Here is a 21298-nt window from a genome sequence, read left to right on the forward strand (position 1 = left end):
GCTGTATCGGAACACGAGAACGCTGGTTCCAGCATCGGCGCCAATCCTACACAGCTGGGGAGGTGTATCAGGAGCCTGCCATCCTCAACTTCTCATTCTCGGAGCTTGTAAATAAAAACATCTTTCCAGTTTCCACTTTAGACCAGGAAATCCGGGGAGCGTTGACAAGCAAGGTTTTGCATCATCAGCATAAAGCACGCTGAGGCTGGCTCTCTATCCCTTCCTTTCTTTCCCTCCCAGTCCCTCGGTTCCCCCAGGCAGGTCCCACACTGCACCTGAGATACAGGTACACAGGCGCCTCGCCACCCAAGGTAAGGAACCCGCAACACAATTTTGGGTATCGACCCAAATCCTTCTAAATTTTACCTCTCACAGTCAGTTGCCATGTGACGTGTGTGCGTGTGCTTTCGGCTACATTTAAAGACAATACTTTGTTTTCTACGGTAAGTTGTCCTAAATCGGCTTGGAGACATCTGCCAGGTCTAACCGCGCAAAGGTCGTCTGCTTCACCAGCATCTCTCAGAGGAACTCGGAGGAAAGGTGGCTCTCCATCCAGCAGCACCCGCCATCAGGCTGGGGAGTGCAGACAACCTCCCACGCGCTCGGGCCCAGCTCCCTCGCCCCACAGCGTCAGTCTGACCCCATCGGATCCGTTCCGGAGACGGGCTCACGATCGGTCGGGAGGTGCTTTTGCCACACACTTCCAAGTGGGGGTTTGCTAGGATCATTTATTTCTCTCGTGCACATTAAGAAACCACCATTAGGTGTTGGTGGGAGGCGCCACTCTGCCTGAAGCCCAGCCCGTCCGCGGCGGCTCGGCGCACACCGCACCCGCCCGGCTGCCAGAGCTCGCCTGGAGCCGCCTCCGGCCGGAGGTCCGCGTCGTCCGGGATCCCCGACGCGGTCTCCGCTTCACCTCCGCAAGCGTGACCCGACAGCGGCGCCGGGGACCGATTTCGAATCCTCTGCGGCTCGCGCGCGGGTCTCCCTCTGCGGCGGGTCCGACAGCACCCGCCGCGGACGCCCCGAACGCCCCAGGCCCCGGGCTCGCGGCGGCGGCGGCGACGGCGCAGCTCGCTGGAGTTTGACTCTCGGGCGGCGGCGCGGAGCCGCGGGCGGCGGCGGGAGCGAGGCGAGCCCGGCCGCTCGCCCTCCGCGCTGCGCTCGGATTGGTCTCTCCCAGAGAGTGCTGGCCGAGGGTTGGCTGCGGGCCGGCTGAAGAACAGGTGCACCTTGCCGCCCGGGCTCGTGGAGCAGCCGCCGAGAAACTCGGCGCGCCGGGCCGGGCGAGCGGCGGCGGCGGCCAGGACGGCCCCCTGTGTCGGAATGCGGCTTTCCGGCGCCTGGCAGCCCGCGGCCGGCCGGCTCGGCCCCTGAAGGCTGCCGAGGCCCAGCGGCGGCGCGGGCGGGCGCCCCGGGGAGCGGGCCGGGCGCGGCGCCCCGAGGATGCCGGCGCGGCTGGGGCGCAGGCAGGCGGCGGGCAGCGGCGGCAGCAGCAGCAGCAGCGGCAGCGGCGGCGGCGGCGGCAGTAGCAGCAGCGGCAGCGGCAGCAGCAACAGCAACAGCAGCAGCAGGCGCGGGGCCCCGGCGCGCAGGAGGCCGCTTGGCGGGCTGCAGAGGCGCCCAGCCGCTCCCTGACCGGCCGGCGGCGCCGGGGGCCCGTCTCGCCCCTCTTCCGCGCTCCTCGCCGCCCCCTCCCCGGCCCGCGTCCCCTCCCCCGCTCCTCTCCTCCCCGCCCGCCGCCCGCCTCTCGGGGGGAGGGGCGTGGGGGCAGGGAGCCGATTTGCATGCGGCCGCCGCGGCCGCTGCCTGCGCCCGAGCCCGCCGCCGCCGCCGCCGCCGCCGCCGGAGCCCGCGCCCGCGCCCGGCCCGCGCGGCCCCATGCCTCTGGCGCGGCCCTCGGGGGGGCGAAGGTGAAGACCGGCTCCTAGGATGAGTGAAGGTGCGGCTGCTGCCTCGCCACCTGGAGCCGCTTCGGCAGCCGCCGCCTCGGCCGAGGAGGGCACCGCGGCGGCTGCGGCGGCGGCAGCGGCGGGCGGGGGCCCGGACGGCGGCGGCGAAGGGGCGGCCGAGCCCCCCCGGGAGTTACGCTGTAGCGACTGCATCGTGTGGAACCGGCAGCAGACGTGGCTGTGCGTGGTGCCTCTGTTCATCGGCTTCATCGGCCTGGGGCTCAGCCTCATGCTCCTCAAATGGATCGTGGTGGGCTCCGTCAAGGAATACGTGCCCACCGACCTGGTGGACTCCAAGGGGATGGGCCAGGACCCCTTCTTCCTCTCCAAGCCCAGCTCGTTCCCCAAGGCCATGGAGACCACCACCACGACCACTTCCACTGCGTCCCCCGCCACCCCCTCCGCCGGCGGCGCCGCCTCTTCCAGGACGCCCAACCGGATTAGCACCCGCCTGACGACCATCACGCGGGCGCCCACTCGCTTTCCCGGACACCGGGTGCCCATCCGGGCCAGCCCGCGCTCCACCACCGCACGAAACACTGCGGCCCCCCCGACGGTCCTGTCCACTACGGCCCCCTTCTTCAGTAGCAGCACGCCGGGCTCCCGACCCCCGGTGCCAGGAACCCCCAGCACCCAGGCAATGCCCTCCTGGCCCACTGCGGCATACGCTACCTCCTCCTACCTTCATGATTCCACTCCGTCCTGGACCCTGTCTCCCTTTCAGGATGCGGCCACCCCCTCCTCCTCCTCCTCCTCCTCCTCGTCTTCCTCCTCCTCTGCCACCACCGCGCCAGAAACGAGCACCAGCCCCAAATTTCGTAAGTGTACACCTGGTCTGAACTCTGATTTACTACTGAGTTTCCGTTTTGCCCTCCTGCTGTCTTTGCTCCCCGCCGCCTGTCTTCTAGCATCCTCCACCCTTCATCCTATTTCAGGTTTGGAGCAGTGAATGAGATAGTTAAAACTGGCCACAAGGGAGGAGAAAGGTGCAGGTCTGTTCAGGGTCAGTGTTGGGGGGGAGGTGGAGGTGGGGGGGGGGCGCGCTAGGAAGCGGAGGGAGGTTGTCAAGCTCCACCCGGCCTACTTCAGCGGGTCCCAGATGAGAACAGATCTCTTCAAAGGGTTAACGCGAGGGCGATCTCTGCTCACTGCAGACCTGCTGGTGAGCTCCCGGATCCGGCTCCTATTGAGAGCTGGGGCGGGAGGGTGGGCCTTCCCAAAAGCACTGAGCCCTTTCCCTGCCCGTAGGAAGGCGAGAAAGAAAAGCACATGCAAATTCACCGACGCTAAACCACAAAGGGAAGTTGTGTCCATGTGGGTGGGTGTGTGTGTGTGGATGGGGGGGGGGGGGTGATATTTGATGGAAATGTCGATAGAACGAACCTGTAGGACTACTAGCCGCCCTGACCCGGGCAGGGACCAGGAAGGGTTAATTAGAAGCCATTGGGGGAGGTAGGGAAAGGAGGCGATCCATGGCGGAGGGCTAAACCGATCCCACTCTGCCCATGGCCGTTGCAAGGTGTAGAGATTGATTCTTTGGCCTCCTAGAGTGAGTTAAGTAGGGGGAAATGGGAAGGGAGCCCTGCGGAGCTACCGCCTCTAGGGTCCTGACGGAGGAGGAGTTTTTTCAGCGCTGTGAAGCATTTGCTTTTGTTCGTTTCCCAGAGGTGGGGTGTGAACCTCATCTCCCCTCCCTCTGTGCCAGAAAAATATAAGGAATGGGATAGTTCTCTGCACTCCAGGGGAGAACGTCCAGCCCTTTTGAAACCGGTCACTCTGTGAATGTGGCCTCTTCAACCACGGGGCGATTGCTGCCCATACTGGCCAGTTTACCTCAAGAGTGATAGATCCCTATTTATTCGTATAGATGGTGTATCTCTTCTCTGTATCTTTTCAAATGTTTTGTGTGACTAATTGACCTCCCACCCCACTCCCCACCTTGCTCTTATTCTAAGGAAATTTTAGAAAGCTTTTCAATCTGACTGTTGATTAGGATATGGGAAACAGTTTGCAACCTGTGAAGGTTATTTAGGACAAACCCCGAGCCTGCCAGTTCAAGTTCTGTGCAAGCCCGTTCTTCAAAAACTGCCTGGCTGTACTCTCTTTCCATCATATTTCTGTTTTGAGCTATAACATCTGGAGAGGAAAGGAAGAGGGCTCATCATTTTCTCTTCAGCAGAAATACCTGGGATGCTTTCAGTCATCTGGAAGTTCATTTTCCTGACCTGTGCTCTCACCCTGGGTGTTATTTAACACTTGAAACTTTTACAGCAAGGATTTAGTGTGTTTGTGGATAAGGTCCAGGAGAAAAATTCCTTAATATCCGTACTCTGGGGGAAAAAATAAGCTAAAGATAAATTGGGAGTCAGGGAGGAGAGGGGAAGGAGGGGATCTGCCACAAACCAGAATGGCAGTCAAACCAGTAACCTGCTGCTTCCCTCTCCTTTGGCTGAAGCAATCATTTTTGAGAGCATGTTTTCCAAGGAGGTGTTTGGAGGCTTCTCTCAGGAAATCTAGCTTCAGTTTTGTGGAGCATAAAGGATGTGCAAGTGTATGTGTGAACATACTCAGTGGTTGGAAAATATATACGTGTGTATCCGGAAGACCTCGGATTTTTATCTTTCGGTGCAGTTGGTACGGATAATGGAGTGTGGGTGTACTTCCCAACTGTGTATGTGGTGTGCCGGTGGAGGGGGGGAGTCTTGCACCTGTGGGGGGGGATATTTCATGTTCTTCCTCAATTGATTTCCTTGCATCCCATTCCGGAGGTCTTTAAAGAAAAGGCCAAGGTAATTATTTCTACCCCTTCGTGCTCCTTTTCTACATTTGGTAGAAGGGAATGGCAGCCTGTTTAATAAGTAATGATTATTGACAAGGCTCTCAGCCCCAAGGAAAAGGGAGGGGGTGGAGAATCTGTAAATGGTGTCAGTGTTCGCTTAGACATATAAGCAGTGTTTGTTTTATGTGTATCTGAGGTCCAGCTCTTGGCTCTTTTTAAACCTTCAATAAGGAGTTGAATTAGGGATAAAACACAAGTATGCAAATCCAATAGAAACTGACCTGGTTTGCATATATCAACAAGGGAAATTTTAATGAAAGAAAGATTGTGTTGTTTCCGTTAAGGATGAATTTAACTAGATAGATTTTTATGGTAATTTAAAGAAAAGGACAGTTTATTTTATTTTATTTTTTGGTCCAAGATTGTAAGATGATTAACAAAAGGATATAAGGATTTTTTGAGGGATTATTAGCACTGCTACTGTGGGCTGAAGAATGGCCTGAATATCTTGCATTTTATTTTTCATTTGTTTTGATTATGTTACTAAAGTTCCCAGGAGAGAAATTCCCCTTTTTCCTACTTTCCTGCCTTTAGACTTCAGTAGATTTTTGGGGTTTTTTTCCTTCCTTCCTTCCTTCCTTCCTTCCCTCCCTCCCTCCCTCCCTCCCTCCCTCCTTCCCTCCTTCCCTCCTTCCCTCCCTCCCTGCTTTTTCCTCTTGTTTTAGTGAAAGTCATGAATTGTGTTGTAGCACCTGAGGACAGCTAAGGACAGGGCTCTGGTTTTTCAAGACTAAGTCACAAATTCTTTAATGGCCAGGGTCCTTGCTCTTGAATTGAACATCTCAAGGCTTACAGAATGAATGTCTCTGTGTTCCTGTTAGGTCAATCAGTAGGATTCTGTCTGTAAAGGCAACACAGATCTTTGGAGGAAAAAAGCCTGGTTCACTTTAGAATCAACACATTTGCTGATGGGTAGTAGGCAAAACAAAAGCTGTTTTTGTTATGGGGCAGGCTCAGTTTAGAAGACTCTAATTTTCTGTAGGATCAAAGATGAAGAAAGATTGAACTTAAAACACAGAGGGAGAGGAAGGGCTTGAAGTTGACTAGTGTCTTGTTCCCCTCCAACCTTTAGACCATGAGCTGGACCAGAACTTTGTTCAGTGTTACTGGGGTCTCTTGGGTTCCCGGTTGGTTGTCCGGGATTTGCTTTAGGTTCAGATGTTTTAGAAACAAATATTTTAAATGTATTGCCACTAGATTATTTCATCAAAACATCCTTGAAGCATTTTACCTCTGAAAGTTTTGATTAGTTCACAGATTTTTCAAGCTGAAAGGAGATTTACTACAGACAGTAGAACAGTGATTTTGACTAGTGTACAAACAGCCTTTTAACAGCACATTGAATTCTATTTTTAGACCTGAAACTTATATGTAGAATGTTGTCAATACAAGTCTGGATTGTTATTTTACTCAGCAGGAAGCACTGTTTTCACAGTTAAAAGTCCAGAGTCATTGGCTAAATTCAAATACAAAGAACCACTTTTAATTGGTTAGTTTTTGGGTCCTGTTTGGAAGGTGTATAGTATTTACAGTAAGTAAGATCACAAATCTCAAATAGTGTAGTTAGTGAAGAGATAAATGTAAAATGTATCCTTGATGTGTAAACATATATAACCAAGTCTATTTAAGTAAAACTTTACCTAATCATACCTGTTGTGATTTTGAAGACTGCCATTGATAACAGGGTATTTTCCTGTCTGTTCTTTTAGAAACATTTAGTCTTTCAGTAAGAGTACTCTTAGTTGTTTTGTAGCAGCCTTAGGTATAATTTGTTTAAATGAAGTTACTCCTACTTATTGTCTTTTGTACACATGAATTGAATCCTTCAGAGGAACTCCAACAGAGCAGGTGTGGGCCCCAATCATGTGCAGTAGCCAATGTGAGAGGATTAGGCGCTCGAGGTCAGTATTTCTTATGAAATCCAATTGAGAACTTTTTTAGGAGCACGTGCTGCAACCTGAGTATGCTTTGATTTCGTTGCCCTTAATATAAGATTATGAGACTTTTCTGCTTTAATCAGTTACACTGTATGTTTTGCCCTTTGGACAACTTATGTTGTGCTTCATCATCCTCACACACACAAGAAACACAGGGCAGGGGCAGGTGTGGGCATAGAACTGGCAAAGCTCTTTCTAGAGCCATTTTTAGTTTGGTCTTAAGACAGGGTGGTTTAAGCCTTCCTCCTCAGTTCCCCATGACTGAGATAAGGGGTTGGAATGCTGTTACTAATTGAAAGTACCTTTTGCAGGGTTGATGGATGAATCCAGCCACCTTTTGTATTTGTGCTATGTTTCCTGGATAGCCTTTTTTGAACACGGTGTTGAACCACAAACTCATCGGAAAGGGAAAAACCTCAGCAGATAAACGATAGAAGCTGGTTTGTGTGGGACTTCTCTCTGTTACTAAAGAAACCAACTTTCTAAATCCAAGCTGGGCCAGGAGCAAGAGTACTGGGGCAGAGTGTGAACACAGTGCCATCCTGGGAGGTCTGGCGTGCAGATGAACAGGACCTCTCTTCCCTTGGGAATACTTCCCCCAGCTCTTCCTCCTCTCCACACCATAATGAGAAGGAGGCAGATTTTCAACTTGCTTCTTTTGTAGAAATTCTTTCCTCATAGCCTCTGGTATCCAGTGCCAAGCTTATCTTGATATTCTATCTAGGATGTTGAAAATGGAACATGAAAGTTGGCCCTGAAATATATAAGAACAAGGGAAGAGCCATAAATCTAAGTCTGTAAAAGGCATTTGAATTGCTTGTAAATAGAACGGAAATTCATTTTTCTCCCTTTGAGTCTGTTTTTATCATTAGACTTTTGTGTTGGGTGAGGCAGAGCCATACTGGGTTGACAAATACCACTGAGACATTTTGAGATCCCAGAAGTTTTTCTTGTCTATACTCAGAAAAGCATTTCCTCCCGAACCATATACATATGGAAAGGGCCAGGGAATACCCTTGTTTAAAGTCTTGTTATATCTGGATGAAAACATATCAAAGTAGGTGTTTTGTATTTGTGTAATTATTAATGGAAGTTTTAGGATAGATTCTTAGTTTGATTTTCCATCTTTGCCACTGTTTCATTAGGACTTCTCTTATTCCTGTTGAATAATGGCTCTTTTGAAGATTCCTTACAGACTTCTGATTTTTTTTAATCCCTTTATTTCTTAGATTATAGTATAAACAGTAGTCTTTAAAATTTTTCTTTGGTATTCTTAACATCTCCGGGTCATTTCAAGTTGTTATAGAAGTCAGCCTTCCAGGTAAGATGATGTTAGATTAAGTTGATGTACAAAGTTAAGAAAAGAAGTCTACTCATTTATGCAGTTGAGTTAGTAAACTGTCTTGGTGCGTTATTTATTTATTTATAGTTTATTTTGAGAGAAAGAGTGTGAGTGGGGGATGGGCAGAGAGCGTGAGAAAGCAAGAGAAGGAGAGAGAATCCCAAACAGACTCTGAAGTGTCATCACAGAACCCATTGCAGGGCTTGAACTCACAAACTGTGAGATCAATACCTGAGCCCAAGTCAGATGCTCAACTGACTGAGCCACCCAGGCGCCCTTTGTGCTTTATTTTTTAAATGTAGAAAAATTTTTAAGGATTCCAAAAACTCAGCTGAAGCCTCATGGCCATTTATTGTTCCACAAAAATTGGTATACAAATCATACAAATTTTGACTTGTATGTGGAATCGCTTGTTGTGTGATTCCACAAAACAATGGTACAGTTGAACATGATGACATCATGTTATTTATGGAACATCAGTTTGGGGCATCACAATGCTGGTAGTTAATTGGTTAATTTAAGAAGTCTAGAAAAGTAATAGTTTAAGAAGCAGAGAGTTAAAATAAAGCTTTCTCACATATGTTGATCTAGGGGCAGAGCTTTTTCTTGAAGATGTGTCGATAAGTTTGAGCTTTAGCATCTGTTTCTTTTCCTTCCTTTTCTTTTCTTTTTTCATAAACTGTACCTCTAATTACCTCTTTCTTCTTTGAAGACACTGGTGGAGGAATCTGAGCCAGATTGTGTATGGGCATTATACTATTTTCCTTGCCCTGGGTATCTTTTCTAGTCTTCTTGCCCATGCAATTCAAATAACTTTTATTTTATTTTATTTTTTTGCAAACAACTCACCATTTGGAGTTTCTACAAAGCATTCAACTATGTTTCAATAGAAACTAGAGCTCTGTTTCATTTCCACAATCATATGTCAGTGACTTCCAACAAATTTAAGTCAATTGCGTAATTACAGTAAGAGCTACTGGCGTAAACAGGTTTGTTGCCCCGGCTGCCCCAAGAGTTGGTCACAGAGCTGTGTGTGCTTCTTGGAGCTTCCCTGGTGGCCTTTTCCACCAGACAGGAGGGCCCAACAGGGTTCATCTCGCTGGACGGGTGGTGACAGTCAGCTGGCTAAGCGGAGCTAGGTTAAGAAAGTGACTACTGCTCGAGATTTTTGTGACGGTGACAAAGATTTGCATTAACAAAACAAAAACAAAAGCAAAACCCATAGCCTTAAATCTAGTGATAAGTCTGCAACCTCAAAGAACCATTGTTCTCTGAACCTTAACTTCCTTTACTGGGATGATGAGGGTCATGCTAATTACCTGCCTCGTATACCACTTGTAAAAGGGTATGTAAGCTGCAAAACGCTCTACTGTTTATATGTCCAGAGAAATGGGAAGTTGGATAGACGGGGTATTTTCCTCCAAGAACACATCAGGCTGTTGAATTCAGTTGAGATATTGGAGCTAGTTTGCTACCTAGCTTGAGGGATATTTTATCACAATGAGAGATTATTGTTCTTGTATGCCCTTGGATCTTTCTGTATTCCTCTCGGATACCCTGGCACACACAGTAGAATATGGTGTGGAAATCTACCTCAAATCACCTTGGAAATTTTGTTTATTCCACAAACTGGAGCCCACCATTTCTCACCCTTTGCTTGGTGCGCTTTTTTTAAACGCTTATTTTGGACATGCATTTATCAAAGAGAGGAACTGAAGTTTGGGGGGGTGGGTGGGATATGAGTGAGATTGTTGGGTTATCTGGAAACCTGAAATCTACAGAAATCTTTAGGTTTCTTGATGAAAGAAAAAATGTCCTATGCCTCTCTTTGTTTCCATTCCCACACTGTCTTGTTGTCATTGAGTCTTTGGAGTTTGGAGAGAACTTCAGTAAAAACAGGCGATCTCTGCATTGCATTCTGTTCCCCTCTTAGAAGTTACTGTGAATTAAGCCCCAGAGGATTGATAGGTTGCTCGGATCCATCAAAGAGCTCTTTTAGATATATACCTTTGCATTTTGGGGAACTTTACTGTTAGCATTTTGAAAACATCTGGTCCTGTGTTTGTTGGAAACGTAATCCTCAATTATATTTCAAAGTTTACTTTTTTGTTACAAGCTTTTATTTTTCAAGACAGGTTGGTGCATGCAAGTAAATCATAGGTTTTGCCATTCCCAGGCATAAAAAGAGACGAGTCAGAAACTAGCCTGCAAACTGAATTGAGAATTAAGTTTAATAATAGAAGTTTAGCAGCTTCCAGTGATAAGATTTTCTCTTCTTAGAAGTGATAGTGCGTATCATGGATACAATGTAGGCTAAAAGAGTATTAGGAAAATAAATAAGATCATCTGAATGTGTGCAGCTATTTTAGCATGAGTACATTAGAGGCAGAGTTAATAGAATTTTTATGCTAAATGTTTGATAAGAATTCCTGAACATATTAGCCTGCCTCTTATGATACACATCCCATGACTACATGTGATCGTAGTCATGATCTTCTTGTGAATTGCCAGTGAGTTAGAACTTTACTAAGAGAAAAATCCCAGTCTTATCATCGTTTTAGGATCAGGCTCTGTTGGTTTCCATGCCATGATTTTTGCTTGTAGAAGTGCAGAAGAATTCTTCACAGAAGCTCAGTCTTGGAATGGGCTTGAGAATTCAGCAAATAACAATGAGAGCTGCTATTTGTGGAATTTTACTGTGTGCCAGGAGAGCGAGCACTTTACATATTTATTTATTGCCCTATTTATTGTCTTATTTATTGATTGAATCAAGGACTCAAAGACAATCATCTCGGCCAGTGGCCTATGTATGATTATCTCACTCATGCAGGTACTTGAACCTGGCCTAGAGTGGTTCTGTTAATTTGCGAAGGACCTGCTAAGTGGCATAGTTTGAAGGATCAGGAAGACCGAATGATATTCTTTTACAGGTAATCTCTCCCTACCCCACATCCTAATCCATTAGTAAGAATGTGTCCATGTCTGTGTACATGGCTTCTTTCAAGCCCTTAGCTCAGGGACAGTGGCATTTGCCTTGGTAAACTCCACAAATGACATATTTGCTCTGTATCTGTTTTTTTTTTGTTGTTTTTTTGTTTTTTTGCAAACTTTTTTTTTTTTTTTAATGTTTATTCATCTTTGAGAGAGAGCATGAGTGGGGAGGGGGCAGAGAGAGGGACAGAGGATCTGAAGCGGGCTCTGAGCTGACAGCAGAGAGCCAGATGCAGGGCTCCAACTCACGAACCGTGAGATCCTGACCTGAGTGGAAGTCAGACGCTCAACCGACTGAGCCACCCAGGTGTCCCAAAGGGAGCCTTTTAAACCAGAGAAATTGTCCTGGTTTTCAGTCCAAGGAGAAATTTAGGGGATGTTTCAACAAAAGCTAAAGAATGTGTTCTCTAAACTTGTATTCCTCGATCTTCTCTTTTGTCCTGTGGCTGCTTGTTGGTGATTCAGTAGACCAATGATAAGGAACAGCTACAGACTTTATTTCTCTGCTTCCTAATATCCAGCCAAAATAGTCTTCTGTGACCATTCCAAACTTGCTCTTGATTATGGTAGTTACTGCATCATATGCTGACACTGACCAATGGAAATGTATCAGGGAACATTTGGATTCATAGCCTTGCGGTCCTACAGACTGAACTACCAACCCCAACAGATAAATATCGGGTGTTTTACCATGTAGTGTCTCCTGCAGAGCATCTGAATTCCCTCTTGGAACTATACTCCAGGGTACCCACCCTTGACTTTTTAGCCAGTACTCCAAAGAAGAGTAACATTGGTGAGACTCTGATAGTCTGCCAGGAACACCCCATGCTGGACTCCAGTCACTGCTTACTTCTTTGACATTTCTGTCTAGCAAGGATCTCTAAGGAAAAGAACCATTCTGTTGGTTAAAGTGAAAGATGATTGGGATTTCTATTTCTGCAAACTTACGAAAAGAAAACAGGAATTGGTCAAATCCCAAGATTGGTTTATTACAGTCTTTGAATAGTCATGCTGAAGGATAGGAATACTGTAATGTGAGGGAACCTGCCTTGTCAAAATCCCCATCAGACTATGAATGAATCATGTAGACTGAGAATGACAGCTGTACTCATCAAGAAGAGGGGAAGTGAGATTGCTTTTCCAAATTGATAAACAAAAGATTTTTTGGCATGATGGCAACATCTAGACTCCAGGAATGAAAAAGTAAAAATGGAGTGCAGAAATGTTTATATTATACACTATCTTGACTGAATTCTACTTAACTGACTTTTCTGTATGGGATTCTATTTCTGGATTGAAAAACTCACCAATGCCCCTTTCATGTTGAACAGCCCCAGTTCATTGGGTGTCAGCCTTCACCAAATGAGAGGTGTGTTTACCAAGTCGTAGTTGTATCTAAATCTATTTATGCTTGTTGTTCTTGTTACTGTAATGAGGTAATATATTCCAACAGGATGCGAACCCATGAATTAATTGTGGTTTCTGTGAGAACTAGGTTGTTTACTTTGGATATACTCCTTAAAGATAAGTCACTTTAAAAACAATGCTTGTTGGAGAAGTTGTGGGCAAGTTTAAGGCAGAATATACTTACATATCCATGAGAAATCTGCACTTGGATTGTTTCACATGTGGCTTTATGTTCTCATTCCATAATAAATAAACTCAAACGGAAACATTGCAATGTGTAAGTTGGGTGTGGTTTTTCACAAGAAAGGTAACAGAAACTTAGTGAAAAGCCTTAAATTCTCTAGCCAAATATTTGGCAAGTGAATGTAAATTTATATGGTTTAGGTTAAAATGAAATAAATTATAAGTAAAGTAAATTTTACTTTGGCCATGTGATAGATTCACAAAACTATTAAATTGTATTTTTAATAATTTAAAATATACTGTAAAGTGTTTAGTATAAATTGTCTAAAACTTTGGATAGAAAATTATATAAAGTTCCAAGTATATTAAGCTATGGAGATTAATAGATGGGTTTAATGTATACAGTAACTATATTCAAAGGAAGTATACCACATTGTTAATGGTGGTGATTTCTGGATTGTGGAATGGGAATGCTGCTTAATTCCATTGTATTTTGCTGTATTTTCTGTCTTATTTAACGGTCACGAATTCTCTCTCTGGTTAGAAGTTATTAAACTTTTGGAAAAGTAGAGAATATGTTCCATGAATCAGTTCAATTATTGGTCTTGGTTCTGTGAAGTTTTTGTTTTCTTTTCAGTCCAAGTATTTGTGTCTTGACTGGTGGTGTCAGCATTAAAGTGTTGGCTGAGTTGCATTCCTGCTGTGAAATGCACATGTGTAGACATATAAATGCATTCCATTTGCTCATGGGAAATAATGCCTTATTGAAGGCAGAGTATCATACCTTGAGCTTTTGATTATTAACCTTGACCTTATAAGTATGAAGAAGATAGAGGTTTAATGAGTTACTTAATGGCTCTTGCAGCCTGCAGATAGATGTTGGGCAGTCTTTGGTAGTGTATCTTGGGATGGACATAGGCAGTAGAAGTCAATCAGTTGTGTATATGTATAGACCGATTATCTGGTCTATTTTAAGGATCACATGAAAGCAGAATACAAAGGCTAGTTTGAAGTGGTTGGTCTTAGAAGGAAGGCTGAGGTCAAATGAGAACAGGTGGGATGACCAGTTCAAACATTTTCTAGATGCTGTAAACCTCTCACAGAATCATAAGATACTTATTCTACTAATGTTAGGTGGTTCCACTACAGATAGATAAATTCCATAGGCCGATGGACAGTAGTGACTTGTAGAGAACATAAATCTTTGGTGACCAATTGTGCTCAAAATCTTTTAGGCTAGCTCACAAATACATTGGTGAACGGAAAGAGTTAGAACAAAAGTAGGACTCTGTTATTATAATGTTGAATGTTAGAGGTCAAGGTAGTGAGTCTCTTGGGGAAGTGGCAGGTAGTGAACAGAGAGACCCATGATATGAGGCTTTAAGATAATGATAATTATCTGCTTCTTGATCTGGGTGTTAATTACATGGGTGAGTTCTATTGGTCAAAATTCATCAAGCTCTATATATCAATACAAACTTAACAATAGAAGAGAAATCTTTCAGATCATTCCTTTGGAGTTCAGTTCATGCTACTAGGGTGGTGGCCTGTGTGTGTGGATTTTTCCAGTGGATCATAATGCTGTGTTTGTTGTTCATGCCACACAGTCCAACAGGTGCGAAGAGGGTCTTTCTGGCTTTAGCAGCTTCCTTTTGTTCTCGGGATCCTGGCTTAGTGAGACTCCATGCAAGATACCCACATTCTTGGGGCGCCTGGGTGGCGCAGTCGGTTAAGCGTCCGACTTCAGCCAGGTCACGATCTCTCGGTCCGTGAGTTCGAGCCCCGTGTCGGGCTCTGGGCTGATGGCTCAGAGCCTGGAGCCTGTTTCTGATTCTGTGTCTCCCTCTCTCTCTGCCCCTCCCCCGTTCATGCTCTGTCTCTCTCTGTCCCAAAAATAAATAAACGTTGAAAAAAAAAAATTAAAAAAAAAAAAAAGATACCCACATTTTTTTTCAATTTAAGGCTTTCTGAGTGGGTACTTGTGTTTTTTTTTTATTTTTATTTTTTTACATTTTATTTATTTTTGATAGAGCACAAGTGGGGGAGGGGCAGAGAGAGACAGAGATACAGAATCTGATGCAAGCTCCAGGCTCTGAGCTGTCAGCACAGAGCCTGACGTGGGGCTCGAACTCAAAAACCGTGAGATCATGACCTGAGCCAAAGTCGATGCTTAACCGACTGAGCCACGCAGGTGCCCCACTTGTGTTTATACTAAATAAGATTTTCTTTCACCCATATCAGGAGTGTTTCTGATGCAGCATGAGCTACCACACTTTTCACACATCTTACACATCTTACACGCATCTTACATACATCTCACACTTTACTTACAAGTAGAACCATACTTGTATCCTAATAGTGATTGTATCACAGTTCTGCAGCATTCGAGTGCACGATCCGTAAGAAAGATAATTCATTGTCTACATTTATGGTTTTGTTGGGAAGACCAGAACAGATGTACCAGAGAATGGTCAAGTGCCAAAGTGTATGATTCCGACTGAAAAAGTGTATTAGGCCATTTCAGGAAGTAGTGATGAAAGCAGACATAAGTGATTTCAGTGGAGAATTTGTTTAGGCAGAGAAGTGGAGAAATGGGGCCAAGGGGGAATTAACAAAGTTAGAAGTGTGCATGCACCCCTTTGTGTGGAAGCCAGTGAGGGGTCTGGCCTGATGGGCAGAGAGGGTCTGTCTTGGAATTAGTGAGGCAGCATCATCTTTTCCTTAGGACAAGGCCTGATTAAGGAGGAAGGGTTTGAGAGGACATGGCTAGGCTGCTATGGGAAACAACAGTCAGGGTTGGTGCAAGCAAGGGGCACAATATCTGGTATTTTCAGAAGATGCAAGGTCTCCAGGACGACTTGGAGGGAGAAGCAAGCAGCAAGTTGTGAAGGTTCTCCAAGGCTAATTTGTCCCAAAGCATTTAAAGATATGGTCTGTGATTTGTGCTGAATATATTTAAGTAGCGACTTCCTTCCAGCACCTCTTCAGAGTGCTGCAAGGAGGAAAAGAATGGGTGTGTTTAAAAATGTTTAGTTTTTTTTTTTGCATAGTCATATCAACACAGATTTAACCTCAAAATAGTAGCTTTCGAATATCTAAAAATTTGCAAGATATAAGGAGAATAGCCAGCAGAAACTCTTGATTTTACTTAAAAAGTGACTGCCTTGAGAATTTTCAGAGGCAAAAAGTACTTTATGAATTGATCGCCGCATCACCCCTGTGAGGTCCTCTTTCCAGAAGCTACTCTCAACACCTTTTTGGATTGAATGCTGACATCCTATGGCAATTAAAAGGCAATGGCACTGTTGATCTCATCACACGGTGGGGAAAGAGGGAGGGGAGGCACTGCTGCTTCGAGATGGTTCTGAGGATGGCTCTGTGTAAGATGAGGCTCTCCCTTGGCCTGCCAGAGCCCCTGTCCTAGACAAGAACTACATCCCTTCTTCTACGTATCCAACAGCTAAAATTATTGTGCTGCCCGCCTTTGTTTAGTATAAAGAACCTTCCGATGAGAATCACATTCATCACTCTTGCCAGCTTACTTGGTTGTTCATTGTTACCAGATAGAGGGGCTATAACACCATTGTAAGCATGAATGTTACATTAGTATTAATAGCCCACATCGTCTCTCCTTCTCTGTTTTTCACTGATCAGATAATTTTCACTGATGTCAACCTTTATAAGAAACCAGCTGACATATACTAGTGTTATTTACTTGCCTTACTTTCAGTTTATCTTTTTTTCTTTTTTTTTTTGACTTAGATAAAGGTGCCTTTTGCAGTTATTTGTTTGGGTCTTTGTGTATTTGATCAGAAGATATCTTTGAAAGGAAAGCAGCATAGCTGTAGATGGGATCTTAACAAAGTCAGCATCAAATCTGTGTTTCCCCTTCACTTGGTTTTGTAAGCTTCTGAGTGACCTTCTGTGGTACCACACTGGTGCTCATCTTTCATCATGAGCAGCTCTGAGTAATTTATGATAAATAATGAAATGCCGTTTCCTACAATGCACTGCAAATGGCTGAGTGTTGTAAAAGTCTAAAGAGCTCTATTACTTCTAAATGACTAGATAACACAAAAACGTTAACCCTAAAGAAAAAAGGTCCAGTAAAACATGCTGTTTACGAAGCACAGTCTTCCTGCCTGATACCTTCTGTAGGCTCTCAGCACTGAACTCCACAGGGTCTGGGCTGGCGTCTGAACAGTTCTCTTCTAGAATGGCGAGGAGACGTTTATGCCTTTCGGCTAGTTGGAGTGGCTAGGAGCAGAAGTGGTTCAGCTATGTGGAGTAGGGGAAGGGAGAAACTTGCAAAATTTGTTTTCACTTTGAAACCCTTAATTTTTGGGGCGCCTGGGTGGCTCAGTCGGTTAAGCATCTGACTTCAGCTCAGGTCACGATCTCGCGGTCTGTGGGTTTGAGCCCCGCGTCGGGCTCTGTGCTGACAGCTCAGAGCCTGGAGCCTGTTTCGGATTCTGTGTCTCCCTCTCTCTCTGACCCTCCCCCGTTGATGCTGTCTCTCTGTCTCAAAAATAAATAAATGTTAAAAAAAATTAGAAAAGAAACCCTTAATTTTTTAAAATGGTGCTACCAACGGTAAGGCCCCTGCACAACAGCAGATGCTTGCTTTGGGCACTGATGTTGAAAAGATACTGAACAAGCACAATACATTTTCATCGGAACAAAGCTTTATGGATGGCTGACACTTTTTCAAAATTAACCCTTCTCATGATGTTTGCATTGTGTCACTTAATCCACATACATAACAACACCTATCAAACATATTATCTAATTTGCAACTCTCAGCTCCCTTGTACTCTATAATGCATTAGTGCAATTGCTAAATGTTGTTCACAGTGAATACGTGTGTTCTCATCCTGGGTGCCATAACATTGCTGCATATGTAAGTGTTAGGGTTTGAAGACCTTAACTGCCAGGTACAGAAAGTCTTTAGGTACTACACTCCCATTGTGAAAATTGAATTAAATTGCTGGGCAGTGATCCCTTTATACTGACAGGAGAGTCCCTTTGTGAGCAAGCTATAGAGAAGGGTGATCTTTGGCCACCAATACTTTTAAGCTCAAACACTTGGCTGAAATTTGCCACTGAATTTTCTCACATTTCCCCAGACATTATTACTTTGCCAAATGAAATCATCTGTTTCCTCTACTAGAACTGCTTTCTTTCCTCCAGATAGTAGCTACAAGGTAGGAAATGAATTGCATAAAAATAAATTACACATGCTACATTTTGGGAAGAGTACCCTTAGCTGTTCCATCAATTTCTTTTCACTGCTATGCCAGGAAGTCCACTTTAATCTTCAGCTATCAGTTATATGCAATCATTCTGGATCTTCCCAAAATGGAGGTGCATTTGTGCCAGGAAAATCAGGCTATTTGGATGTCCGAGAATATTTTTGCTTTTGATGAAGAAGGTTGGTTGCCATGTGCCAGGGGAGAGAGAGATTCAAAGAAGTACAGCTATTCCCAGAAGCTTGTTTGAAGAATGGACTGTGTGGCTCAGCTTCCAGACCATCCTACCTTACACCTAAGGTTCGGTGTGGGTAGCAGTGTGGCATTAGCAGTATACCCCACTTTTATAGCTAAGTAACGACTCTGAAGCCTCTGGATATCGTCCAGGCTTTTTTTTTTTTTTTTTTTTTTTTTTTTTAAATCTCTGTATACCCAGTCTACCACTTCCTCTCTGATCTCTGCCATTTTGCAAACTGTGAGCAGAAGAAACTGAGGAACAGGAGGTGATTTCCATGGAGACAGAAGAGAGGTGGGAGAATCTTACCTCAGGGAAGTTTATGTTCCTTGGCTCAATCTTGTTAATTGTTACATTTTTTTTTCTGTGCTTCCAAAGAAAATTAAAAGTAGGGTAATTAGAAGAGTAGTTTTAAAAGGGAGAAAAGTAATTAAGGCCCAGTGGGAAGGCCACTGGACCTGGTTTGGGGATACAGGCCCTTTTCTGCCACTCAGTTGTTTGAGACCTCAGGGTAGACTATTCACTCAGTCTCTGAAATCACAGTTTCTTCTGTAAGTAAAGCTGTTGGACAAGACATTCGCTGAGTCTCTCTGTGGCACAGATTCCCTGAGGCCAAGTTCTTAATTTGAGATTAAAGTCTTAGTGGAATTTTTGAATTTCTAATTCTGCTGCCTACCGCCCCCCAACTCTCTCACTTTATCTCCCACCCCACCCTGTTTTTTTTTCATTAGTATACTTTTGGTGGGATATTTGGTGTTTCAGCATTTACTAATAGCAGTGTTTCAGTGTGCTACATAGGTTGGACTTGGTTATGTCCTTATGTCTGGCGAACTCTGCTTGTTAACAACTTAAAAAAAAAAAAAAAAGTCTTATCCTTCCCCTGACAGATGTAGAGCTGTAGCAAGTTGTAGGCCAGTTATTGTGAAGTGTGGTATGTGATGAAATATGTATATATATAATGAAATGTGTGTGTGTATATGTGTGTGTGTGTGTGTGTATTTATATATAAATATATATGTATATATAAAATGAAATGTGTGTATTATTATACATATGAAAGTAAATGGATTCCAAAGACAGAGTTATGAGAAAGCTGGGAGGAATTACTGATAACACACAAAATATTTCATTTGGAAGTATAAATAAATTCATTCAGTTCTAGATGTAACCACAGTGCCTTTCTCCCTTAATTAAACAGAATTCCTACTTGCTGAAGTGTTACAAGAACAGAGGACTAAGAAATGGTATCTCTAAGGCACTATTTGACTTACTTACTTACTTATTTTATTTATGTTTATTTATTTTGAGAGAGAGCGCAAGCAAGTGCGAGTGAGCAGGGGAGAGGCAGAGAGAGAGGGAGACAGAGAATCCCAGGCAGGCTCACACTGTCAGCGCAGAGCCTGATGCAGGGCTCAAACCCACCAACCATGAGATCATGACCTAAGCTGGAATCAAGAGTCAGATGCCTAACCGACTGAGCCACCAGGCACCCTGGCACTATTGTATATCTTAATGTAAGGCATTATTTCCTAGCATGTTGGTTCATATGAAGATTTTTGATGTCAGAATGTGGTTCCATCCATTGGATTAGAACACAGCTCTGAGCCATGAGCCAGAGTGACATTTAACTCAAACTCAAGGTGGCTAGTGTAAATATTTCATCATTTTTTGCAGCACCTTTCTCTGTATTATTATATAGAACATGTTCACCATAGAAAATTGGAAAACATGAACAGTAAGGAAAATAAAGGCAATGTAGTTCTACCACCCAGAGATAATTGCTGTTACCTTCCTCTTGAATATTAACCTAATTTTTTTGCTCTGTATGTATTTTTTTTACAAAAATGAAATTATACATACTCTAGTAACTCTTTTAGCTATTCTTTTGCACTTTATGTTAAAATATTTCTTAAAAAAATTTTTTTTGGGGCGCCTGGGTGGTGCAGTCGGTTAAGCGTCCGACTTCAGCCAGGTCACGATCTCGCGGTCCGTGAGTTCGAGCCCCGCGTCAGGCTCTGGGCTGATGGCTCAGAGCCTGGAGCCTGTTTCCGATTCTGTGTCTCCCTCTCTCTCTGCCCCTCCCCCGTTCATGCTCTGTCTCTCTCTGTCCCAAAAATAAATAAATGTTGAAAAAAAAAATTAAAAACATTTTTTTAAATTTTTTAATTTTATTTTTTATTTTTTAAAATTTACATCCAAATGAGTTAGCATATAGTGCAACAATGATTTCAGGAGTAGATTCCTTAATGCCCTTTACCCATTTAGCCCATCCCCCCTCCCACAACCCCTCCAGCAAGCCTCAGTTTGTTCTCCTTATTTATGAGTCTCTTCTGTTTTGTCCCCCTCCCTGTTTTTATATTATTTTTGTTTCCCTTCCCTTATGTTCATCTGTTTTGTCTCTTAAAGTTCTCATATGAGTGAAGTCATATGATTTTTGTCTTTCTCTGACTGACTAATTTCACTTAGCATAACACCCTCAAGTTCCATCCATGTTGTTGCAAATGGCAAGATTTCATTCTTTTTGATTGCCGAGTAATACTCCGTTGTATATATATATATACCACATCTTCTTTATCCATTCATCCATCAATGGACATTTGCGCTCTTTCCATACTTTGGCTATTGTTGATAGTGCTGCTATAAACATGGGGGTGCATGTGTCCCTTCAAAACAGCACACCTGTATCCCATGGATAAATGCCTAAGTAGTGCAATTGCTGGGTTGTAGGGTAGTTCTATTTTTAGTTTTTTGAGGAACCTCCATACTATTTTCCTGACTGGCCGCACCAGCTTGCATTGCCACCAACAATACAAAAGAGAGCCTCTTTCTCCGCATCCTCGCCAGCATCTGTTGTTGCCTGAGTTGTTCATGTTAGCCATTCTGACAGGTGTGAGGTCGTATCTCATGGTGGTTTTGATTTGTATTTCCCTGATGATGAGTGATGTTGAGCATTTTTTCATGTGTCGGCTGGCCATCTGGATGTCTTCCTTGGAGAAGTGTCTATTCATGTCTTTTGCCCATTTCTTTGCTGGATTATTTGTGTTTTGGGTGTTGAGTTTGATAAGTTCTTTATAGATTTTGGATACTAACCCTTTATCTGATATGTCATTTGCAAATATCTTCTCCCATTCTGTCGGTTGCGGTTGCCTTTTAGTTTTGGTGA

At 44.3% G+C, this 21298-nt stretch overlaps 1 protein-coding gene across 4 annotated transcripts in view; it reads left to right on the top strand.

Moving 5' to 3' along the window:
• Positions 1 to 1932: 1932 nt before the first annotated feature.
• The window catches only part of NRG3 (neuregulin 3), a 1054582-nt gene continuing 1035216 nt past the window's right edge, over positions 1933 to 21298 (top strand). For all 4 annotated transcript variants that reach the window (XM_047825450.1, XM_047825452.1, XM_047825453.1 and 1 more), the window contains exon 1: positions 1933 to 2770. In XM_047825450.1, the coding sequence (XP_047681406.1) occupies positions 1933 to 2770 (838 nt within the window). The remainder of the gene's footprint in view (positions 2771 to 21298) is intronic.

The sequence above is a fragment of the Prionailurus viverrinus genome, chromosome D2 (assembly GCF_022837055.1).
Source record: "Prionailurus viverrinus isolate Anna chromosome D2, UM_Priviv_1.0, whole genome shotgun sequence".
NCBI classification, from domain to species: Eukaryota; Metazoa; Chordata; class Mammalia; order Carnivora; family Felidae; genus Prionailurus; species Prionailurus viverrinus.